General features: G+C 43.3%; 5 protein-coding genes across 5 annotated transcripts in view; 2 read left to right on the forward strand and 3 right to left on the reverse strand.

The window, feature by feature from the left end:
* The window catches only part of grhprb (glyoxylate reductase/hydroxypyruvate reductase b), an 8,178-nt gene extending 6,424 nt beyond the window's left edge, over window positions 1–1,754 (forward strand). The window contains exons 7-9 of the mRNA XM_058384745.1: window positions 1–60; window positions 1,285–1,415; window positions 1,565–1,754. The exon at window positions 1–60 is cut by the window's left edge and continues 76 nt beyond it. Coding sequence (XP_058240728.1) covers window positions 1–60; window positions 1,285–1,415; window positions 1,565–1,686 — 313 coding nt within the window. The 3' untranslated portion in view covers window positions 1,687–1,754. The remainder of the gene's footprint in view (window positions 61–1,284; window positions 1,416–1,564) is intronic.
* LOC131349220 (zinc finger and BTB domain-containing protein 5) overlaps window positions 1–10,605 on the reverse strand; it is a 14,643-nt gene extending 4,038 nt beyond the window's left edge. Inside the window, exons 1-3 of the mRNA XM_058384736.1 lie at window positions 9,427–10,605; window positions 7,784–8,860; window positions 1–5,641 (exon numbers count right to left, since the gene is read on the reverse strand). The exon at window positions 1–5,641 is cut by the window's left edge and continues 4,038 nt beyond it. Of these exons, the coding sequence (XP_058240719.1) occupies window positions 4,733–5,641; window positions 7,784–8,851 (1,977 nt within the window). The 5' untranslated portion in view covers window positions 8,852–8,860; window positions 9,427–10,605 and the 3' untranslated portion in view covers window positions 1–4,732. The remainder of the gene's footprint in view (window positions 5,642–7,783; window positions 8,861–9,426) is intronic.
* Window positions 10,606–10,756: 151 nt separating this feature from the next.
* Window positions 10,757–15,891, reverse strand: mettl14 (methyltransferase 14, N6-adenosine-methyltransferase subunit). The gene is made up of 11 exons (XM_058384740.1): window positions 15,703–15,891; window positions 13,543–13,631; window positions 13,355–13,442; window positions 13,203–13,280; window positions 12,955–13,042; window positions 12,559–12,649; window positions 12,318–12,459; window positions 12,144–12,236; window positions 11,945–12,061; window positions 11,582–11,792; window positions 10,757–11,472 (listed from the first exon to the last, which is right to left on the reverse strand). Exons 1-11 carry the CDS (start codon window positions 15,766–15,768, stop codon window positions 11,180–11,182), a joined length of 1,356 nt encoding a protein of 451 aa, XP_058240723.1. The 5' UTR covers window positions 15,769–15,891; the 3' UTR covers window positions 10,757–11,179.
* A 136-nt stretch (window positions 15,892–16,027) lies between these two features.
* On the reverse strand, window positions 16,028–19,984 carry LOC131349229 (uncharacterized). The gene is made up of 3 exons (XM_058384751.1): window positions 19,841–19,984; window positions 19,459–19,596; window positions 16,028–17,623 (listed from the first exon to the last, which is right to left on the reverse strand). The coding sequence occupies exons 1-3, from the start codon at window positions 19,860–19,862 to the stop codon at window positions 16,911–16,913; spliced, it is 873 nt and encodes a 290-aa protein (XP_058240734.1). The 5' UTR covers window positions 19,863–19,984; the 3' UTR covers window positions 16,028–16,910.
* Window positions 19,985–21,335: 1,351 nt separating this feature from the next.
* The window catches only part of prss12 (serine protease 12), a 41,589-nt gene continuing 37,924 nt past the window's right edge, over window positions 21,336–25,000 (forward strand). The window contains exons 1-2 of the mRNA XM_058384735.1: window positions 21,336–21,565; window positions 21,715–22,170. Coding sequence (XP_058240718.1) covers window positions 21,831–22,170 — 340 coding nt within the window. The 5' untranslated portion in view covers window positions 21,336–21,565; window positions 21,715–21,830. The remainder of the gene's footprint in view (window positions 21,566–21,714; window positions 22,171–25,000) is intronic.

Below are 25,000 nucleotides of genomic sequence, written 5' to 3' on the forward strand. Positions count from 1 at the left end.
CTGTAATAAGAAGCTTTTCAGCAAGATGAAGGAGACGGCCATTTTCATCAACACCAGCAGGTACACAAGCACTCACGTTTGAGGCGCCAGCTGATGACATCATCATCAAGCGCACTCACACTAACCAAGCACTGACATACAGTGGTACCTTAATGGTACCAAAAGTCTGGTGGAAAACCGAATTATTTTTTCCCGTAGGAAATAATGTAAGACAAATTAATCTGTTTCAACTTGATGGCTGATCTCACAACATTTCTACTCAGCCCCCCCTAAAATTTCTGCGATTCTTCTTAAACTCTACACAAATTCGTGATCTCCTCAGTCCCCTTTAAATTTCATATGAAAACGGCAGCAGACTTCGGCTCCTCCCCGTCTTTCAGTGCGTTCTTCAATCCGCAAACCACGGCCTCACAGAGAGAGAATCAGTGTGTGTGTGTGTATGTGTGTGTGTGTGTGTGTGTGTGATCAGGAAGACTCGTATTTGGCTTGTTCAGTACTGAAATGTTATACACATCTATGCAGTACAGTGGAATGCTGCAATAAGTTTACCATCCTACCCTGTTAGTCAAACCTTTATAAATTTTATTTATTTTTTACTATTATACCTTCATTGGGGGCGGAGCCACCCTTAAACGAAAATTCGTTATTCGATATTCGTTGCATTCCTGTATGAAACAAGAACCGGCGTTCCTGGCGGTCGAGTCGAACATGTTTTCGTACACCGAGGTCAAACTGACTCGAATATTCGAATCGAATAGCGAAAGTTCGTACACAGGGGTGATCTAGGACCGAGGTACCACTGTGTACTGCATGATCTAGAGGTGAAAAAGGAACAGAGCATTCTTATAAGTTTTAGTCGTCATGTTGTTTTCAGCTGGATGACAGGTTTGCCTTTTATGGGCGTTTGTGGGTGTCGCTAAATGCAAATCAGATGAAACGGCTGATTTATCAGTTCAGTCGGGTCTAAAAACCAAAATATTCTCTCTCTATTCCTCTCTAACTCTCTCTTTCTATGTCTCTCTCCAACTCTCTCTTTCATTTTCTCTCCCTCTCTAACGCTCTCTTTCTATCTCTCTCACTTCCATTTTCTCTTTCTCTCTGTTTATCTCTCTCTTGCTTTCATTTTCTCTCCCTCACTTTACCTCTTTCTCTAAATCTCTCTTCGTCTGTAACTATCTCTCTTTCTTTCTACCCCTCTCTCTATCTCTGATTCTCTCTCTCATTTACATACAACTTCAGTAAAAGTGAACAGTAAATGAGGCTGTGTGTGTGTGTGTTGAACAGAGGAGGTGTGGTGAACCAGGAGGACCTTTATGAAGCGTTATCTTCAGGTCAGATTGCTGGAGCTGGACTGGACGTCACCACGCCAGAACCCTTACCCACTAACCACCCGCTCTACACACTGAAAAACTGTGGTGAGCTCCTCTGTGTGTGTGTGTGTGTGTGTGTGTGTAATATTCCATTAGCAAGTGACTGAACAAGAACACATCACATGTTTCACTGCTTCCACTGTTTCATGCGCAGTGTGTGTGTGATCATAATCTTCCTGTGTGTGTGTGTTTAGTGATCCTACCACACATCGCCAGTGCCTCCTACACTACCCGTAACGCCATGTCTGCTCTCGCCGCCAACAACCTGCTCGCAGGACTCAGAGGAGAACCCATGCCCAAGGAGCTTCAGCTCTAGAACCTGATTGAGAACCTGCTCATTAGAACTGTTGAGAAATGAATAAACTGATGATCTGTACTGTGAAACCTGAACATGTTCAATACTGTGAGTGTGTGTGAGGCTGTAAACACATTCCTGTGATCTCTCGTGTGTGTGTGTGTGTGTGTGTGTGTGTAACTGACAGTATGAAGAGTGTGAACTCTACCACTGTCCCTAGGGTCACAGATACACACACACACAAACAATATATATATAAGGAATAAAAGGAGGAAAATAAAACAGAAAAATAAAAATAAAAAAAATTCAAGAAATGAAAAACAAATGAGAGAAATAGAAAGAAACAAAAGAGAGAAAAAAAGATAGATAGATAGCTAGATAGACAATTCTTTTAGAGCTGAGTAGATAGATAGATAGATAGATAGATAGATAGATAGATAGATAGATAGATAGATAGATAGATAGATAGATAGATAATCTAAGCAATGGAAAGATAAAAATAGTGGAAATAAAGATAGAAATGAAAAAACTAAAATGAAACAAGAAAGACGAGAAATGAAACGGAGAGAGAGAAGGAATGTGAGGGACGTGAAGAGAAAGAGAGAAGGGGTGAGAGAAGGCTGGAGGAGCTGATGGTGTGTACAGAGGGGTTTTACATCTTGTACCGGTTTCTTCAGTGAAACCTCCGTAACAGTAAGAGCACAAAGACTAAACCCATCTGTCCTCTTCACTCCTTCTCTCCTTCTCTCCTTCACTCCTTCTCTCCTAACAGCGGTTACTCTGGCCACGAGATTCCTCGCATTCCTCAGATTCTTCCAAACCTGGCATGAAGAAAAACCCCTCATCCAGTGGACCACTAGGAGGAAGTGACATCATGAAGGCTCTCTTCTCTCACTATTATTATTATTATTATTATTATTAACATGATATAAGACATGAACATTTCTCTATTACACACCATCACAGGAACAGGTTTAAAAAAAATCTTTCTTCAACATGACAAACATTTAAATCTTATCTTTTGGGGTCACTTTTGGAGAAATGACCTTAGAGCCATGAAGGATGCGAAGGGTGAGGTGAGGAGGAATATTGGAGTCTGACCTTCAGGCACGCTTCACATTTGTGTAGCCCTTTGGAGATGAAGAGATGGTCACTGCACAGATGCTAACAGCTGGGAAGCAGAAAGGATTATGGTACACACGGCTCTCTGGAGGGCCGGTGTGTTAGAAGTTCAGAAACATCTGTCCAGAGAGAGAGAGACCACTACACAGTTCACAACTACGGGAGAACAAACAACAAGAGGGCAGGAAGGGAAGAGCTTGGAGTACTGCAGTTTTTGGGTCAAAGGGTCACTTCCATCCAAACGGTCAAGGTGAGGCTGTATAATTCACGTCGTTGCTATAGAAACCATACTGTATTTGAAGCGGGTTTTTATAAGATAATTCATCAACAACTGAAAGGAAATAAAAATGAGGAAGGAAAGGAGGGAGAGTCGAAGAAAAAGAGGGAAATGAGAGAGAAAGGATATAAAAGAGGAAAGAACAGAGGGGTGGAGGGGGGAAGGAAAGAAAGAAGGAAGTGAGAGTGGGGGGAAAGGGAAACAGAAAGGAGTGAGGAAATGTGAAAGGTAGGAAAAGAGGGCAAGAGAGAGGGATGGAGGAAGGAATTGATAGAGAAGGGAAAGGACGGAGCAAGTGAGGAAGAAAAGGAGAGATGATATGAACAGAGAAATGGAGGAAGGAGATAAGAAAGGAAAGAAGGAAGGAAGTGAAGAAGAAATAAGAAGGAAGAACAGGGAAGAAGGACACGAGGGAGGGAAAAAGGGAGAGAGGAAGGAAAAGAGAATACGTGAAAGGAAGGAAAAAAGGGCAAGAAAGAGGGATGGAGGAAGGAAATGAGAAAGGAAGGAAGGAAAGAAGGAAGGATGTGCAGAGGAAAAAAAAAAGGAGGTGGTGATAGGAAGAACAGGGAAAAGGGAGAGAGGAAGGAGTGAGGAAGGAAGGGATACAATGAGAGCAAGGAAAAGAGGGCAAGAGAGAGGGATGGAGGAAGGAATTCATTGAGAAGGGAAAGCAGGGAGGAAATGAGAAAGAAAAGGAGAGACAATATGAACAGAGGGAAAGAGGAAGGAAATGAGGAAGGAAGGAAGGAAGGAAGTAAAGAAAAAAAGAGAGGTGATGAAAGAAAAAGAGGACAGAAAAAGGAGTGAGGGAGGAAGGGAGAAAATTAGAAATCTAGGTACAAAGTGCAAGAAGGAGAGATGGAGGCATGAAATGATAGAGGAGGGAAATGAGGGAGGAAGTGAAATAAAAAAAAAGAGGTAATGAAAGGAAGGACAGGGAAAAAGGAAGTGAGGAAGGGAGAGAGGAAGGAATGAGGAAGGAAGGGAGAAAATGGGAAAGTGAAAAGAGGAAGGAACTGAGGAAGGAAAGGAGAGATTATATGAAGAGAGGGGTGGAGAAAGGGAATGAGAAAAGAAGGAGGGATGTGAAGAGGAAAAGCGAGGTGATGATAGGAAGAACAGGGGAGACGGAAGTGAGGGAGGGAAAAGGGAGGGGAGAGGAGAAAGGAGTGAGGAAAGAAGAAAGGAAGGAAAAGAGGGCAGAAGAGAGGGATGGGGGAAGGAAGTGAGGTAGGAATTGAGGGGGTGTTAACTTGTTGAGATCAAAGTAATAACAGGAACTAACTTGTGCTGTAACATTAGCTTAATAAATAAAACAATAAAACCTTTTAAATCACTGGCGGTAATGCGAGTATGGTAAATGTAGGTGCACGGGTTCGAGGTTATAGTGGAATGAAATGAGTTTGACCACATTAAACTGCGTTATGGCCCTTCATTCAGCTCTAACTGCAATGGTCACAGTAGGTCGCACGTCTATCCAGTTAGGACCTCTGAGTGCGAGGTTGCCAGTTCTTCACAAAACACATACACATGTAAAATCACACTGCATCACTTGTGAAACATTTTACAATATCTAATTTGGCGGATACACTTCTGTCTCTTGAGGAGGAGTTAGTTAATGCTCGGTCCGTGTGTGTCCGACGCCGCCTCACGTGTGTGTATGATCTAAAGCAGTCCGGTGGACATGGTGGTGTTCTGCCACCGGAGGCAGGTTGTTTTCGAGTGTTTGTACAGGTGACTGGATTGGCTGAAGCGCTTGCCACACTTCAGGCAGGCGTAAGGCTTCTCGCCCGTGTGGACCCGGATGTGCTTCTTGCAGTCTGTTAACGTCAGGAAGGTCTTACAGCAGATTTTACAGGCGTACTTGCGCGCTCCTTCCACCACCAGGACGTTATGCTCCGAGAGCGCCTTCTTACACTTGGAGAGCACGTCGGCTGAGGCGCGGGTCAACTGCGGGAGAGGATTCGAGTTCGAGTTGCTTCCTCGTTGGCTGGGACCGTCGTAATTAGCGCCGTTTACAAGCATTGACGATGAGGAGGAGGAAGAGGAAGCAACGTCCTGCATCGAAGCGCCTCCCGGTGCGCTTTTTGGTGCAATGCGTCGATAGGGAGGAAATCTATAAGCTCCGCCCCTGCAAATGTTCCTCTGAAATTCCATCGCCAGCTGCTCCGAAGACGACGCGATCCCATCCAGCATGGGCTGAAGCAGGAGCGAGTCGGCTCGCATGCTGGAAAAATCCTGCGCCTCCCCCGAGAGGAGGTTCTGAGACGGCGGGAGGTGCATAGTAGAAGAGGATTCGGAGCCGAACAGGAAGCGAGGGGGTTCGTGGTCCAGTGTGCACTCTCCGGTCGTAGTGTTTGGGACAGAGACGCGGTCGAAGCTCATGGTGCTCAGGAGACCTCCTCCCCTTTCTCTCCGGCTGTCTACACCTCCGCCTGTATCACCCAGTCTCTCTCCTTCTATGACCGGTCCCTTGATTTCTGAGATCAGGATGTCGGAGCTGGGCTGAGGGTCGCTGAAGCTGTGCTCGCTGCCTTCGGGACTCAGTTCCAGCTTCTCTCCAACGGCCTCCACCTGATCAGGTAGAACAGCGGTCACACACAAAACACCAAACACACAACCCAAACCTGAAAACACAAAATCATTAGACCTATACTATATTGCCAAAAGTTTTGGGACACCCATCCAAATCACTGAATTCAGGTGTTGTTTTCCAGGGTTTGTGCTCGGCCCCTGAGTTCCAGTGGATGAGTGAGTTTGGTGTGGAGGAACTTGACTGGCCTGCACAGAGTCCTGACCTCGACCTGATAGAACACCTTTGGGATGAATTAGAGCGGAGTCAGGCCAAAACTGGAACGTCTACCGTTACATGCACATGAATGTAATACGGAGTTGTCCCGCTCTTTGCAGCTATAACAGCTTTAAATCTTCTCTTCAGGCTTTCCACAAGGTTTAGGAGTGTGTTTATGGGAATTCCTCTAGAAGCGCATTCGTGAGGTCAGACACTGATATTGCACGAGAAGGTCTGGCTCACAGTCTCCACTCTAATTCACCACAAAGGTGTTCTATGGGGTTTAGGTCAGGACTTCGAAACACCAAATGTCTTTATGGACCTTGCTTTGGTCACTGGTGTACAGTCATGTTGGAACAGGAAGGGGTCATCCCCAATCTGTTCCCACAAAGTTGGGACCATGAAATTGTCCAAAATGTCTTGGTATGAAGCTGAAGCATTAAGAGTTCCTTTTACTGGAACTAAGGGGCCGAGCCCAACCCCTGAAACACAACACCTGAATGCAAACTTCTGGCAATATAGTGTATAATATGGACACCAGTCCTCTTGATCTGACGGTATATCCATCCACGGTGTATATTCACAGCTGATCACATTGTGCAAAACCCTCAAAAGCAAACACACACACACGCTTTATGTAGGTGACATGCATGGCTTCTGTATCCTGTCATATAACACGATGTCTGATACTTCTGTGTACAAAAGGCACTCGAGCTTCATCCCTTTGGTTAGCGCGCGTTTCATTTATACACAGTGAGCAAAACATTTTTACCTAACCAGTGTGTGTATCTGAAGCACGTCTTAAGACAGGTCTCTAAGGAAGTGCATGCCTCTTCGCACTTCCTTTTTCGCTCTTGAGAGATACCATACTTCTGCACTGTCGGTGTCTGAGTGTGTGTGAGGATCTGCGTACCTTGAAGACCAAAGCTTGAAGAAGAGGGTCAGTGTGTTTGCAGGGATGCTGGGGACTAAAGCCAAAAAAACCTCCTTGTGCTGTAAGAAACAAAAACCTTGTCGTATTTGATCTAAGGAGGGTTGTGTCCAGAGTGTGACGGTTTTCACTAGGGGTTAAAAAAAATATAGTTGGACTTAGTTTTAGAGACCAAGCATAGTTGACCTAAATTGTGTAGCTTTTATGGTTTTTAGGTTACGTCCTGAGATCTACGTTCTAGGTTTCCTCGCTCGGTGAATGTTGGGCATTAGCTACTAGTCGAAGAGAGACGTGTTTGTAGTCTGAGAGCAGCCGTGATGCTCCTTCACAGAACGGAGAACAGTACTTTCGCTCTTTCCGCAGAGCAGAACAGAAAGTGAAAGTTTCCTCGCCACCAACATAGATCGGCTGTGTGATCAGACAATGCTGAGATTTGTGTCCTTTTGCACAAAACTTAACAAGAGGTCATATTCCAATGTCTCCAAAACAGCACAATCGAACCCAGGAAGGCTTTCTTTAACTAGCCCTGGGCTTGGCTAAATCCCTAAGAGAGGTCTACCTTGAATCCTGAAGTCTTCATTTTTTCTAAGATGTCTCTGCATCTCAAGTTTTGACTCCAAACAGGACCGTAAAGTCTAACTGGGGAAATACAGAGCGGTTAGGATTTCCATTCAAAAGTTTTCAGACACTTTGGTAAGCTGAGACTATTACCCAAGTCTCAAGTTAGGTGAAGCTGTGTCATGAGACTTGACAAAATGTACAGAAGTCACTGGTTCAGTGCGAGTCAGCGAGTCATGAGACCGGCTTCCTCCTCGGATCTCAAATGAGAAACCACTCCCTCTATACACAGGGATTTAGAACTGGACTTCTCCTGTAAATGTGCTTTAGTCTCTGAATCCTTTCTCTGCATGATAATAATTCAGTTAAGACTCAGATGCAGTAAACATGTGCTTCAGCTGTGGATAAACACTGTGATGTTCCACTAAACACTTACCTGGTCACTGCCCTCAGCCTGCGACGTGACATCACTGGTCTCGTCAGCGGGTTCAGGCGAGCTGATTGGCTCGCTCTTCACCACCACCTTCATACGCACTGCCTCTTCCTCACCACCACCTTTCACTTGAACCCCGTCACCCCCTGGATATTCCTCCTTGCGCGGCAGCAGCACAGGCTCCGCCCTGCTCCCTTGGCCGCCGTCCGATTGGCTGGGCATCTGCATGTCCTCTTGCACCGCTGCCCTTCTGTACTCTTCCCTGTCGTCCGCCGCAATCACCACGACGTCCAGTTTGGAATCCTCATCCATGGTTTTGCCGTGCGAGTCCGGGGACAGAAGCTCCTCCCCTCTGACTCCTCCCTCCGCACAATCGTCCACAATCCCCTGGCTTTGTGAAGGGAGGCGTGGTCTTTGTCGTGGGTTCTCTGCCTCTGAGCGAATCAGGGAAAAATTCTGTCTGCGCTTCTGCAAGCGCCGCTGTGGGGTGAAAGAGTCCCGCTGGTCTAACAGTCCACTTCCTGCCCCTCGACTGGCTGCGCACGCTTCCTCCTCAGCTTCTTCGTTGAGGGCGGAGCTAACTACGCTTAACCCGAGCTGCTGCAGGAGGAACGAGCGCTGGAGGTGTGAGTTAGAGCTATTATTCATCTGCTGCTGCTCGACACGCTGACCCCCACGCTCGCTAAGAGGCGACTTGGGCAAAGTCCGCGTGTTCAGATAATGCTTACAAGCCTTCACTACCGTATTCAGATGCAAATGGGACGCGGCCAATAACACGTCCATAACGTTGCTCTCTCCCAGCGTCAACGTGGACGTGTACATCATGTCCACGAGCACCGAGAACGCCTCGGACGTCACCACCTCCGAATCCAGACGTATCACGCTCACGCTCCCGTCGCCCTCGGAGACGCTGAACAGGGCACGGAAGTGCGTGCTGCAGGCGGCCAGGACGGCACGGTGTGCTTTGAAATGCCGACTGCCCACAACTATCACGCAGTCACACAGCTGACCGTGGACACGCTGGTAGTTCAGCTGCTGGAAGATCTGCTCAAAGTGTCCTGGGAAGTCCATGATGGAGTCCTGAGGAAGAGAAACAGATTCTGCGTCATTTTCGGGCAGCTTCCTCTGAATGAAGACACTGGTATTCCAGATTTCACTGGAATTAAGGAAAACGCAACCATATATAACATAATAATATAATATAACAGCTTCTGGTATCAGACTATAATATCACAAAAGCATAAAAGACTTAAGAGGCGTGGAAAATAATCAGTCATGTGGCCATTAACACCCACTTTAGCTTTTAGCTTCTTCATGTCTATGTAATCTGTGTGAAGTCAAAGGATTCAGACTCTAAATTAGCAACCATAAAAATAACATTATTAATTGAAACTATAAATTTCCAAGCATTATTTAGTTCCCTTGTTCAGCACCATGCACTGAGTGAAAAATTAATGAGGTAACTAGCACGCTGGCTAACATACGTCTAACGGAAGCCAGGTTACCTAGCAACCTATGCTACAAGACAGGCTAGTTAGCTAGCTAGGTAGCTAACCTCACTGTCCTCCTCAACTAGCCTAGCTAGAATGCCCGTATGTTTCTACTTATTTATACAAAACGCTAGCTCTGAAGCAAAACACCTTTACCTTTGCGTGCACACGAACACCCACCGCGGTTGCTAGCTAGCTAGTTAGCCGACATTAGTTAGTCTGCCAGCTATCGAAGTCAGCACGATGAAGCAAACCAGGCGAGAATATTAACGAATAAACCCTCCTGAATAACGGGACCCTTTTTCATCTTACTGCTCATGTCATGCTCTAGCCGAAACGCTGAATTAACATGCACCAATAGCCCATCCTGCGCTAACAGTTAGCCAGGTAGCTACCAGCCATTTATCATTAGCGAAGGAGTCGACTCTTCGAACCGGATCTTTTGAGTGAGCCGACTCGCATGTCTGAACAGGATTTTACTTGACCCATTTGTATAGATGTCACATATCTATATTCATTAAATACATTTATACTGATGCACGTAGTGCAAAGTGTAACGTTATTGTGTTAATGTTTACTGAACAGCATAAGCGACAGACAGGCAACTTATGAGATACGAAAGAGTCGGCTCTTTTCGGTGAGCCGAGCCGATTGTTCAGAGTCATTCCCGTACGTGCTGCTGGGTGCTAGATCCATCACAAGCTTTCCTCCATGTTTAACACTGTTCACCAGCCCCTGTTCCTACAAATTTTACCTTTAAACCTAATCCACACACCTAGACGATTTAATAAAATAACTCTAACATTAGGTCTACTCGATTATTAGTTTCATCAGATGAGGTCTCTCCAGTCTTATCTGTCCAGTTTGATGGACATTGATAACCCCAGATTCCAGTCCTTGGTTGACAGAAATGGACCGGCGGTCAGCCTACTCAGTTCAAGCTTCGACATGTTTTGTGATGCTTTTCTGCTCACCGTGGGTGTAAAGAGTAGCTATTTAAGCTCTCAAAAACGAGTGTGTTTCCATATGTCTTTAACTGGATTATTTCTCCATGAGACTACAGTTTGTCAGTGTAAATGTATGTAGGTTATATGGGATGAGGCATATCACTCGTAGAACCTATGTTTTTTACCAATTTTCATGGTAGTACTCTAATGTTTCGGGAAGAACACCCAACTTTATGCAGTCTAAATTATTCTTAATGCACGATCTAAATGGTCAATTAACAGCAATAACCTTAGCTCTAAGAATTAGCAGGTCAAAAATAACCACATTTTCCACACATTTTACCTCAGCAGGTTGGGTTTGGACGTTGACCCAGCATGCTTGGTTGGTCTATTACCCCGAGCCGGGTAAGAAATTTACTGTAACCTTCTCCACATGTGAAAGGTTATATTTATCATCACAAAGAATACCAAAGTCAGTGCCCTTCCAGGCACATTAACTGATTTCCAGCAAGAAAATTTCAGTTCATAATAAAAATAAACACTTTTAAAAGTAGATTTTATTTAGAGAGAAACAGACGGCGCATGATGCACATGATGTCTGATCGCAGAGGCTTTAATATTTCTCTCCAGACCCGACACTAATAGCGATGCATTCATGACGTTTTTTTTTTAAGGGAAGAAAAAGAATTAAAAAGAACAATTATAAAATCAGTTTAAAAAAAATTTCACGAAAATTCGATCCAAACAGAAGCAATCGAACAGCTGAGATCTGATCAAGGTCCGTATTTTACCTCTTAAAACCCGACATGTGCGAATATAAAAAATACACTGTGTCATAATTACCGTATGGATCCAAAACAAAAGGCAAATATTTTGGCAGCTGAATAACAATAATATATCCATCAATTTAAAAAAAATATATCAGCGATCATCAGTTTTATAAAAAGAAAAAAAAAGTGTATTTATCTCGGAGGAAAGCCGCGATGAGGTGCGCCACGCCCCCTGAACCCGCCCCTCTCTCCACGAAAGTTGGGTCTGTTCCTGTCACGGCCGCGCTCGCCACGTCCGCCTGCCACGCCGCCTCGACCCCCTCGTGGAGCCCCTCTGCATCCCTCGGGCTTTGGGGGCGGAGATTTGGGGCGGAGCCTTTCAATGTCCTCCGTGCAGCCAGAAAGGTGGGAGTTGGAGAAGTGGGAGGAGTATGCTTCGGCGTTGAAGTTGCTGTTGGTCAGCGTGGGTCCGACTGTTAACCAGCCTGGAAATCACACATATGAAATTCATCAAACATGAGGCAAGAGTTTGGACAGAGAAAACTCTGTATGTGTTTTAGAGAGAGAGAGAGAGAGAGAGAGAGAGACAGCGACCTGGCCTGATGGTACTGTCTCGGCCGAACAGATGGAGGCGTCTGAGTCCGAGGCAGAAGTGCTCAATGATGTGGAAAATCTCCACAGGCTTCTCAATGTTGCCCATCTCTGGCTCCTCCGTGATGATCAGGTCGATGTCCACATTGGCGTGGATGAAGTCGCCGTCTGTGCTGCGCCTCACCGTGCCCTTAATACCCATGAGGCAGTGCTCCTGAAACACAGACACACACACAGGCTACTCTGAGCTGGAAGAAACTCTAATAAACACTCTTTACAGCCGTGGTGAGCAGAAACAATATGCTGACCACTGAATAATTTCACTACCCAACCCCACACACATGAAGTAGCTGAGACCGTCCTCACCTTCGTCCTCTGAAATACTGCTTTGGGGTCCAGCGTTTTGGTCTTTCCCGGGTTGTTCTTGTTGGTCTTGATCCAGCAGATATCCTCGCATCTCCTGAACCCCCATTTCCTCAAACACTGTGGAGCAAACAGGCTGATTAATCTATACTGGAAGACTAATATAAAAAAAACCCAGATAATTGTGCATGTCGCTACTCACCATCCTGCCGAGGTCAAGCCCTTCTCCTGAGCCACACCAGAGGAACACGAAAGAACGCAGCGCCGAGATCTCGTCGATCTCCAGCTTCATGATCTGGGACAGAACAGACAGGTAAGAACGCTGTGCTCGACTCTATCGTCAGAAGGTGTTGACTGCAGCTCGGACATCACTCACGTCATCCCAGGTCCAGAAGCGTTCACTGGCGATGATGCCGGACTCTCTGTAATACTCTTCTAACGGGGGCTCCAGCAGGATCACGTCAAATTTACACTTCAGGTCCCGGAGGTCAAAGTTCTCCAGATCGGCCTGCAGGTACCTGACGACGTCCGAACACACACACGCAATATTGTCTCGGAAAACGAGTTTATGTTAAATGGTGATGGAAATTATTTAATAAACAGCTCCCTGTGCTCACATGGGTGGTGTGTTTGTGGTGGAGATGAGCTCGTCTTTGAGCCGGATGAGTTCTCGGAGTTTGGGATACTCCTCGAATCGGTCAGCCAAACCTGTAACACGGGAAAAAAAAATCTGTCACATCCTGTCAAGGCTGCATTTGCCACTCCGCCTCGACCCCCTCGTGGAGCCCCCCTGCACCCTTCAAACTTCAAGCTTTGGGGGCGGAGATTTGGGGCGGAGCCTTTGAATGTCCTCTGAAAGGAGGGAGTTGGAGAAGTGGGTGGAGTAGGCTTCGGCGTTGAAGCGTGGGTCTGACGGTCAACCGGTTGAACCAATCGAAGGTAACATCCGTCGATGCTTTCTAATCTTATATTCCTCTCTCTTGCTTTTTTAGTATTTTCTACAAGACACTCACCCACGTCTCTGATGAAGTTCTGCGGTCGGTGGCCCGTGTCCACAAAATGCTGGCAGTAATCGTTATGAGGGTTCAGACTCTGTGTCCCCTAATCAGTTAAATAAAAGACAAGAATTAGAGCTGCTTGGGAGAAAAAGAGAGAGAAAAACATGCAACTGTGGACCTTGAGTTTTACAAGTTAAAGACGTCTTATAATAGACAACAATCCATTAGAATTTAATGCGTCTAGAAACACAGTAAGTACCCACTTTCAGAAACGTGCTGGAGTCCTTGTAGATCTCTTCGAACGGACCGCTGTCCTCCTGTTGCTGAGGCTCAGTGTCCTCCTGTGACACAACCACAACATGATGTTCTCCATCACACACACACACACACACACTTTCACCTGGTCCTGACTCACCCTCTGCTCCTCCACGTCCTCGTCTGCGTCCTCGCCCTCGTTCAGGCATTTCCGTTTGGAGCCAGACGCCGTGGTGTCAAAGGACGATCTGTAAGAATCCGAGATTAGATCAAGACAGCGCCTTCCGACGGCATCTTTATTGTTTCTATAGCAACCGCATATCTGGAAGAGGATCTCGAGAAGTCTACCTGCATGTCTCTCGGGTCTCCTCGATCTCTTTTTGCTCCTGTTTGCTGTTGAGGACGGCGCCGATGGTGTCTGCACTTTCTGCTCCCAGCTGCAAGGCAAACAAAATAAAATATACTATAACCTTCGTTCCTTTTGCTGTGTGTAAGTCTTGCCCTTTCTTCACCTGTATCCTGTAGCTTTTTCCAATATCTGCTGCTGTAGTCATTTAAGTATTAAATATAATATTCTAGTATTAAATATAATAATCTAGTATTAAAGATAATAATCTAGTATTAAATATAATATTCCAGTATTAAATATAATATTCTAGTATTAAAAATATAATAATCTAGTATTAAAGATAATATTCAAGTATTAAAGATAATAATCTAGTATTAAATATAATATTCCAGTATTAAATATAATAATCTAGTATTAAATATAATAATCTAGTATTAAATATAATATTCCAGTATTAAAAATATAATAATCTAGTATTAAATATAATAATCTGGTATTAAATATAATATTCTAGTATTAAATATAATATTCCAGTATTAAATATAATAATCTAGTATTAAATATAATAATCCGGTATTAAATATAATATTCCAGTATTAAATATAATATTCTAGTATTAAAAATATAATAATCTAGTATTAAATATAATATTCCAGTATTAAATATAATAATCTAGTATTAAATATAATATTCCAGTATTAAATATAATATTCTAGTATTAAAAATATAATAATCTAGTATTAAATATAATATTCCAGTATTAAATATAATAATCTAGTATTAAATATAATAATCTAGTATTAAATATAATATTCTGGTATTAAATATAATAATCTAGTATTAAATATAATAATCTAGTATTACATATAATAATCCGGTATTAAATATAATATTCAAGTATTAAATATAATATTCTAGTATTAAATATAATAATCCAGTATTAAAGATAATAATCCAGTATTAAATATAATATTTCAGTATTAAATATAATATTCCAGTATTAAATATAATAATCTAGTATTAAATATAATATTCCAGTATTAAATATAATAATCTAGTATTAAATATAATAATCTAGTATTAAATATAGTATTCTAGTATTAAATATAATATTCTAGAACTAGTATTTAGTATTTTTTGTTGTATTTAATTTTATTATAGTTGATTTGTTATATTTTTTGTACCCATATTTAGTATTTTTTGTTATATTTCTATTTTTTTTTTTTTTTTTTTTTTTTTTATTACCTGTGCTTGTGGATACTGCTGGAGGTTGTAAATTTCCCATTGGGATCTATCTATCTATCTATCTATCTATCTATCTATCTATCTATCTATCTATCTATCTACCTGTCAGTCTGTCTATCTAGACACCAGATGTGCTTCAGTTTAAAGATAGAGATGGCCCTCAATGACTACTTTACTTAAACAATATTCAACAGGCAATAATTTGGCAGGTGTGCAACCGTGGACCTTCAATTTTAGAACTCAAAGACATCTTACAGTACCCAAGAAACTGTAAGAATTTCACGTGTCCAGAACAAACGGCTCGGGAACTTTTCCTGCAGAGCTCATTTTACTGTAAGGACCGGGTCCTGTTTTCAAAACCTCTACTGCAGATCTTGAAAATCAAGGCAGACCCAAGCCTGAAACTTTGCACACAATTTACATGGAATGACTCACGGAAAATATGAAGGAAATCCGAGATAGTTGGTAAGTAACTTTATTTCCTGGAAATTTTAAGACAGATTTACTCTCTACTACACCAGACATACTGTAAGTTGTGGACTATTATCAGTAAATCGGATGCTTTTAAAAAAAACAAAATAAGACAAAATATAGATTGTCTGGTGCAAAGACAGAAAAAAAATGGTCTATACTCACGGGAAAAGTTCAAAAAAATGTCTTATTAGGACTGTTACGTCACAACTTCAGCGCGTAAACACAGTAAACAATAAACAAACGCCTCCATGTTGTTGTGCAGAGTGTATAATTAGGATGATTCCCAAATAAACACAATCCCACATTGATGCTGGACACAGATAAGAGGAAAATCTCCTAAATCTTTTCCTTTACCCAGCATACAGAACATTCAGCTCTGCTGGACAAAAAGAGAAACACTTGCTCCGCCATGATCATTTCATATATTTTCACATCTTTACCTGTTGTGCAAGCAGCTGTCGTCTTAGCTTCTGTCTCTCGCGGATTTCCTGCAGCCGACTATCCATTTCGTGTGTTTATTCCTCAATAAAACGGCTTATGTTTAAAGGGAAAACCGCGAAAGCAAGCCCATTGAAAACCAACACGCGTCGGTCGCAGGTGTTGTACGTCATCGTCGGCGCTGGTTTGTCGGCGCTTGATGTGACGCAAGGCAACCCGCTACTGAAGTCGGAGTGTCAATACAAATATCTAATAAACTCTTTGTCCATTTCCTGTAACAGAAAAGCTGTTAAAACCAAGCATATATGTATTGTTTGTTAATGTGGAATTTTTATTTAATTATTTACGTTTACTTTTTAGTTATTTGTTTGTTTTTGTTTTGTTTATTGTTACAAAGGGTTTTTTTGTCTATACCTGTACCCCGGCTTTTATTTATTTATTTTTCTTATGTCACGTAGACAATTCAAACAAACAAAAAAAAAGTCTCACTCAATCCGTAAACACGATTTGTACTGCGCATGTGCGAAAACTCAGCGGGGTTTCTTTTTGTTCTGCGCATGCGCGAACAACACAATCCTACTACGAACGTTTTGCTGGCGGCTATTTCGCGCATGCGCAGAACAAAACCGTGTTGCAGGTAGGGATCGAGTAGTGACATAATATAACAAATTTTATTCATTAAAAAAAAAAGATAAATCATGAGGTTTTTACCCAAAAAGTTCAATAAAAATAGTTAGTTAAGGCTTGTGTACATTTTACTTTCTTTATAAAAACATTTCCATTCGTGTTTCACTCGTTTTTTGTTGGTTGCTGTATCACATTAAAAGGTATAAAAACAATAAGAAAGACTGCTTTATGAAAATATTATTTTGGTTTCAGTTTATCACAGGGGTGTGTAGACGGTTTCTAGACACTGTATGAATGTGTTGAATATAGTTCTGCTAGCTTCATTCGTTCCTTCGGGTTTGTTTATGGGCTTATTTTCTTATGATCACAACCATTTGCAGTTGGCGAGAAGAAAACTGAAGACTTAACAACAACGTCCTGTCCGAAGGAAACAGGAATCGGAAGAGAAATACGAGCTTGTAAACATCTGAGAGATGGAGCCAGGAATTCAGTCGACTAAAATCAGTATAAAAGATTCTTTTTATATATCGTCCGGTCAGAAATAATGTACATAAAATATGAGCAAGAAAATATTAAGAGAAGGTCAAAGTTTGTCCAGGAATCTGTTCATTAGTGCCTCAAAGCCATCCTGAGCCGATTTCATCTGGGCCAGAGTTTCCTCGTGGCGTCGCTGACGAGCCGCTGTGGATTCCTTTAAAAAGTCCAGAAGAGCCAAGTAGTGTTTGTTGGTTCTCTGGCGTTTGAGCGGAGGAGGTCTCGTCAGCGTCGCTGAAGCTGTCGGAGTCGCCGCCGGAGTAGCCTCCTCCGTGTGCGCCATCGCGGGCGAGTCTCTTCCACCATCTACATTCAAAGCCTTTGGCCTGCGCACCTCTACACCTTTCACCGTGCCCACAACAGGAAACTCGACGTCATGATGCCCACCAAGCAGCTCTTCCATCTCGTTAAAATACTGAAAGCTCACGGCTTCCGGTTTAGTTGTCCTGTTATCGTCTTTCACCTTTTTGTACTCGTCCTCCAGAGCATACCACGTCCTCGCCACGTGATCAGGATGGAAGACCTGCTGAAAGTGTTTGGAGAGTCTGGTCGCCATCTCCCTCCACATGTGCTTCTTGCGACTTTTACCCGACTTTAATCGGGGATTCAGCTCCTTTAAAGCCCGGAGGAGACTCTCGCCGTCGGCTTCCAACTGCTGGCGCATCAGATCGATCAGAAAGAGGGTCTGCTCTTTGCTGAAGGCTTCGTTTTGGGGCAGGGGTTCAGAATCCAGGATGTACACCATTTCCTCTTGCTTGGTTACTAGAAGAGATGCATCGACAACATTATACACATTAAAGAAAAAAGCACTGCACAAGCACAACATTACATTCCAAAGCAATCCCTGTAGGAAAGAAACGCTTACATACACTATATTGCCAAAAGTATTCGCTCACCCATCCAAATAATCAGAATCAGGTGTTCCAATCACTTCCATGGCCACAGGTGTATAAAATCAAGCACCTAGGCATGCAGACTGTTTTTACAAACATTTGTGAAAGAATTGGTCGCTCTCAGGAGCTCAGTGAATTCCAGTGTGGAACTGTGATAGGATGCCACCTGTGCAACAAATCCAGTCGTGAAATTTCCTCGCTCCTAAATATTCCACAGTCAACTGTCAGCTGTATTATAAGAACGTGGAAGTGTTTGGGAACGACAGCAACTCAGCCACGAAGTGGTAGGCCACGTAAACTGACGGAGCGGGGTCAGCGGATGCTGAGGCGCATAGTGCGAAGAGGTCGCCAACTTTCTGCAGAGTCAATCGCTACAGACCTCCAAACTTCATGTGGCCTTCAGATTAGCTCAAGAACAGTGCGCAGAGAGCTTCATGGAATGGGTTTCCATGGCCGAGCAGCTGCATCCAAGCCATACATCACCAAGTGCAATGCAAAGCGTCGGATGCAGTGGTGTAAAGCACGCCACCACTGGACTCTAGAGCAGTGGAGACGCGTTCTCTGGAGTGACGAATCACGCTTCTCCATCTGGCAATCTGATGGACGAGTCTGGGTTTGGCGGTTGCCAGGAGAACGCTACTTGTCTGACTGCATTGTGCCAAGTGTAAAGTTTGGTGGAGGGGGGATTATGGTGTGGGGTTGTTTTTCAGGAGCTGGGCTTGACCCCTTAGTTCCAGTGAAAGGAACTCTGAATGCTTCAGCATACCAAGACATTTTGGACAATTCCATGCTCCCAACTTTGTGGGAACAGTTTGGAGCTGGCCCCTTCCTCTTCCAACATGACTGTGCACCAGTGCACAAAGCAAGGTCCATAAAGACATGGATGACAGAGTCTGGTGTGGATGAACATGACTGGCCTGCACAGAGTCCTGACCTCAACCCGATAGAACACCTTTGGGATGAATTAGAGTGGAGACTGAGAGCCAGGCCTTCTCGTCCAACATCAGTGTGTGACCTCACAAATGCGCTTCTGGAAGAATGGTCAAAAATTCCCATAAACACACTCCTAAACCTTGTGGACAGCCTTCCCAGAAGAGTTGAAGCTGTTATAGCTGCAAAGGGTGGACCGACCTCATATTGAACCCTATGGATTAGGAATGGGATGTCACTTAAGTTCATATGCGAGTCAAGGCAGGTGAGCGAAGACTTTTGGCAATATAGTGTATATGATTAAAATCGAGCTCAAAAGTCATCCCATGTCCACACTATGCGGTCAAAATCTGTAGAAACCTGACCATGTGCTTTTTCCTGATTCTGCTGTAAGAATCTTTTCATCTGGGAAGGTTTTCCACCAAAGGTTGGAGCATTGCTATGGGGATTATTCATCATTTCTGAGCATTAGTGAGATCAGACGCTGATGTCGGTGTTCCAGTTCATCCCAAAAGGTGTTCAGGGCTCGGTGCAGGACACTGGAGTAGATCCACTTCAACATTAACGTCCAAACATGTCTTTATATACCTTGCTTTGTGTACAGTAGCATTGTCATGCTGAAAGAGGTTTAATTCCGGTGAAGCTACAGCATGACGGTCACGAGTCCATATATTTCTGGACATGGACTCCATGTCTCCAGGACATGTATTCCTAACTGTAGTGCATTTTGTGTAGAAAATGAATGTTTACACCCTGATATAGATCTGGACTCACCAGTAGTATACAGGTTCACCCTCACAGTCAGGGCTTCATCAAGGTAGTATGTGTTAGGGTCATCAGCTGACTGGTACAGAGGCGCATGACCCAGATATGTGCTTTTCTCTGGGTCCAGGATCAGAGTCACTTCAGTGCCTGGATTAAAATACACACAACATTGCAGTTAGAAACACAGTCCAGTCCAGAGGGGCTATTGTTGCTGTTACGAGTAGCATTAGCAACAAGCTAACCAGATAATACTAATACTAATAGCACCAACACTGATGTTTTCCGTCTCAAAACACCAATCAGCATTGTTTCATTTTTGCATTTAACCAGATATTATGTCTGCATGTCAACCGATCTATTAATAAACTAATCAGAATACAACTTTACTTACTGTTATCGGAGTGAGCCGCCATCTTGATTAGAGTGACGTCACTCTTCGCTTTCTTTTTTGCCGTGGTTACCCGATCAGCGCCTGATTCGCACTGCGCATGCGTAAACGTCTCCTACGGCTGAACCGAACCAAAACCGCGCATGCGCAGAAACGTCACTCATCTCGGACAAATGCAAAGCAGTTATTTTCTCACTTGGAATAATAAAGATATAAAATAATATTTAAAAAAATGTTTTATCCTGTTATTTTTTTGTTGTAGCTTATTAAACTATATTCTGGCTCTCCCTGGTTTTATTTTATAATAAAGATTTTTTTTAAATTCCTTACTTGGATTACAAATTATCTGGAATTATCTATAATAATAATAATAATAATAATAAAACATTAAAAAATAGCAATGGTTGCTAACAAGACCACAAGACAATCCGTATGAAACGTTATGATGTCATTCACACATTCACATACATTTTAAGGAGGAAGAGGAGGAGTAGATGTAGTAGGTGGAGGAGGAAGAGGAGGAGTAGATGTAGTAGGCGGAGGAGGAAGAGGAGGAGTAGATGTAGTAGGCGGAGGAGGAAGAGGAGGAGTAGATGTAATAGTCTTAAGAGGAGAAGGAAGAGCAGGAGTAGAAGCAGTAGGAGGAGGTGGAAAAGGAGGAGTAGAAGTAGTAGGAGGAGGAGGAGGAAGAGGAGAAGTAGATGTAATAGTCTTAGGAGGAGGAGGAAGAGGAGGAGTAGAAGCAGTAGTCGGAGGAGGAGGGAGAGGAAGAGGAGGGATAGAAGCAGTAGGTGGAGGAGGAGGAAGAGGAAGAGGAGGGGTAGAAGCAGTAGGAGGAGGTGGAAGAAGGGGAGGAGGAGTAATAGTTTTAGGAGAAGGAGGAAGAGAAGGGGTAGAAGTAGTAGGAGGAGGTGGAAGAGGAATAGATGTAATAGTCGTTGGAGGAGGAGGAAGAGTAGGGGTTGTATGAGGAGGTGGAAGAGGAGGAGCAGATGTAGTAGGAGGAGGACTAAGAGGAAGAGTAGAAGTAGTTGGAGGAGGAGGAGTATGAGGAAGAGGAGTGGAAGTAGTAGTAATAGTAGTAGTAGGAGGAGGAGGAGGAGAAGAAGAATGTGCAGAATCAGCACTACCAGTTTTATTATTATTAGTAGTAGTAGTAGTAGGAGGAGGAGGAGGAGGAGGAAGAGGAAGAGATCTATTTAAAGCGCACTGCGATACTGCACTTCAGTAGATCATGTGCTCTCAGCCATGGTCCTGGGAGAAACTTCTGGGGTAACATTCAGGACAGTTCTCCAGAACCAAGTGGAGCAGACTATCAAACTATTGGAAACACATGTAGAGGTCTCTGTAATTGCGCGGAGTGAACACCAGATGGCAGCATTGATCCAGAATCGAGTCTCTAATATATACATACATACACATCCTCTCTCTCTCTCTCTCTCTCTCTCTCTCTCTCTCTCTCTCTCTCTCTCTCTCTCTCTCTCTGAACAGCCTTAGTAACACAACAGAACTGACCGGAACACAGTAAACACAGTTTTATTGCAGTCAAGTGGACTTTTCTAGGCTTTGTGTAATTCGTGCTGAGACAACAACAAAATTATTATATTTTTTAAACTTCTTTATTTCTCAAGTCTATTTCGAGTGAGGAGCTTACAAATATAAAGATGTGAAGATCCCGAGTCGTAGTGCTGCTATTTTTATCCCTGCAGAAGTGGACTGTAGCTGGACGTGAGTGTTGACCAATTACAGAATAATTAGAGAATTCCGCTTTATTATAAAACTTATATTGATGCTAGCGCACGTGTAGGCTAGGTAGAGTCACGTGACTCAGAGGCAACGTCAGTCATCAGTATCATCATCATCATTATCATTAACAGTGTGTCAAAGCGCGCGAGCCGCTCGACGCTTATGGGCTTCCCCCCAGTAAAAGCCCCCTCGCGCGCTTTCGTCACCGGGTTCCAGTCGCGTGGAGAATGCTGAAGCCGCTCCGGTGATGGAGGCGAGCGCGCGCTCCCCTTCCTCCGCGTGCCTGCCGCTCTTCTTCCTCCTCCTCTTGCTCGGCGTCTCGCCGACGTCCTCGCACCTGAACCCGTTCAGCGAGTGCACGCAGAGCCGCGGCAGAGGCGCGTCATACCGCGGCTCGGTGGACGTCACGGAGTCGGGAGCGCGGTGCATGAACTGGAGCGAGGTGAGCGGCGTGACCGCGCGCTACCCGGGCAAAGGACTCGGCGAGCACAACTTCTGCAGGAATCCGGACGGTAGAATCCGGCCTTGGTGCTTCTTCCGCAACGCGCGCGGGCGCGTGGACTGGGGCTACTGCGACTGCAAACAAGGTACACCGACATCTCCGAGCAACGCGACTCCGTCATCCGAGCAGTGTTTACACTGGGAAAGCTCGTGCATGGTCAAGCAAGGGGGGATTTCTGCACCGCATCATTTAGAACCAAATACGCACGAGCGCTTAAACGAGCCATAATAAACCCGCACCGTGCACGTGCATCGATAGGCTTTAACGCAACAACCCAATGCACTAATTTGCTCACGGATCGTTCTGTTCGTTAATTTTGCAGCTTCTCAGGTGTATTATTTTGGTAGCTACATGAAAGAAAACGATCCATTGATTCAACACAAGAACCTCAGGTCAGAAAGTTAATCCGAGGTCAGTCAGGATGATTCAGTTCTTCTGCTGCTTTACATTTCCAGTATAGAAGCAACACGAGACCAAAAAAAAGAAGAAATATGCAAAGATTATCCTGAGATAAAACCGATAGTCCTGATGGTTTTTTAGAAATCCTGAGAATAATTCGGATCGTGCAGCTTCATACACTTCATAACTCATAAGTGCACGTGCAGGGGTTTATTCAGTGTGTTGGTCGTTTATGGAAATGAGGAACGAGACGCTACAGTCTGACTTTATAATAAATGCAGAAATTAATAAATAAATAAATGAATAAATAAATAAATAAATAAATACAAAGATAGATAGATAGATATACAGATAGATAGATAAAAAAATAAAAAAATAAATAATTCAATACAAAGATAGATAAATAGATAAAAAATAAAATAAATAAATAGATAGATAGATACAGTAGATAGATTAAAAAACAAATGAATAAATGCAAAGATAGACAGATAGATAAAAAGAAATGAATTAATTCAATAAATAAATACAAAGATAGGTAAATAGATAAGAAATTAAAATAAAATAAAAATAAAGAAATAAATACAGAGATAGACAGATAAAAAATGAATAAATGCACAGATAGAAAAAAATAGAACTAAAAAAAGAGAAACAAAACAAAATGAGAAGAGAAAAAGAGAAAACAAAACGAAGAAATGTGAATCAGTAAAAATCTGAAATGATTTTTTGCCCCCCATTTATTTATATTCACAGTCGGCATTTGAATTGGAAATCGAATTTTATTCATTTGAAATTGGCTTGAATTTCTATTTCAGTTGTGTAATAATTCTGTAGTCACACACACACACACACACACACGGCCGCTTCAGCCGTTTTTTGTTTTTTGCGATTCGTTTCAGATTCAAATTTTTGACGTTCAGACCTCAAGAAAGCTTGAAGAAGGGCGGATTTCAGTGCTCTGAGTCTTGTAGGGTTTTAGAAAAATCTCAGTTTGAAGAATTTGAAACGTTCCTGCTCAAACCCTCGTTTTGAATCGTCTCTTATTACTGAATTATTAGAAACCTGAATTAAAAGCTTCCAAATTTCTGTGAAAGTCAGATTATAGTGGCATTACGTAATTCATTCCACAGCTTCGAAACTGGACCCAAGCCCGAATATGACACAACCTGACATGGACAGGAACTGTATAAAGGGCTCGTTTGTTTAATCTCCAATAATATTATGGTGTTTACTTTGAGCTTGATACAGCCTCGTCAGCTCAGAAACGTCGCTCCAGGGGGTTCTGTGTAAAAGAAATTCGTGTAGAATTTCAGGTTGACTGCTTTATTTTGCGCGAGCGCGTCGTAGCCTGTTAGGTCAGGACGAGGCAAGTTCAGACAAGCCATCAACCCAAACACGACCTCCAGCCTGTAGAAAGGTATGCCACTCCGAGTGTAACCCCCCCCCCCCCCACCACCACCACCACCACCTTCACACACACACACGGTTACGTGTCAGGGTTTCAGGGCTCAGCAGCTCACCTAGTAGTTCATGCTGAGATTTAACATGACTTAAAGTGTGATTTGCGCTGCTCTCATACACCGAGGGGCAGAAAAATCCAGTTTTTCGAAAAGCCAGATCTTTCTCTCTTTTATTAAACAGCTCAAATACTCAATACTCAAAGACACGGGATACAAATGGTAGGATAAAATCGGACAGTTCTTCTTCTTTTTTTTTTTTTTCCAGGCAAATGCATAAATAATCACACAGATCAGGCATAACATTATGACCACCTACATAATATTGTGTTGGTTGCTGCCAAAAAAAGCCCTGACCCGTCCTGCGCTGTGTATTCTGACACCTTTCTATCATTAACTTCTTCAGCAATCTGAGCAACAGTAGCTCGTCTGTTGAATCGGATCACGCGGGCCAGCCTTCACTCCCCACATGCATCAATGAGCCTTGACCGCCCATGACCCTGTCACCGGTTCACCACTGTTCCTTCCTTTTGATAGATACTGACCACTGCAGACCGGGAACACCTTACAAGAGCTGCAAGAGTTTTGGAGATGCTCTGATGCAGTGGTCTAGCCATCACAATTCGCTCAAATCCTTACGCTTGTCCATTTTTCCTGCTTCTAACACATCAACTTTGAGGACGAAATTGACATTGACATTCTGCCTAATATCTCCCACCCACTAACAGGTGCCATGATGAGGAGATCATCAGTCTTATTCACTTCACCTCTCACTGGTCATAATGTTATGTGTGATCGGTGTATAATCAGACTGATTATTATAGCAGTTCAAATATGATGTTCAGCCTTCATGCTCGGTTGTCTTCACCCTAGTTTTTTAATCCAGCATGCTGAAAACTGGGCCACTATGTTTTTACAGCGCTCAAGGGCGCAAGACAAAATAAGCAATGCTCAGCGGCATTACATCATATACGTCGCCGGCTTACGCTTCTTATACTGCCATGATCGTTTAATCCTGGGGTTCTCTTACCATGATGGAGAAAAAAAATAGTTATATATGTA

Source organism: Hemibagrus wyckioides, linkage group LG29 (assembly GCF_019097595.1).
Source record: "Hemibagrus wyckioides isolate EC202008001 linkage group LG29, SWU_Hwy_1.0, whole genome shotgun sequence".
Lineage (NCBI taxonomy): Eukaryota > Metazoa > Chordata > Actinopteri > Siluriformes > Bagridae > Hemibagrus > Hemibagrus wyckioides.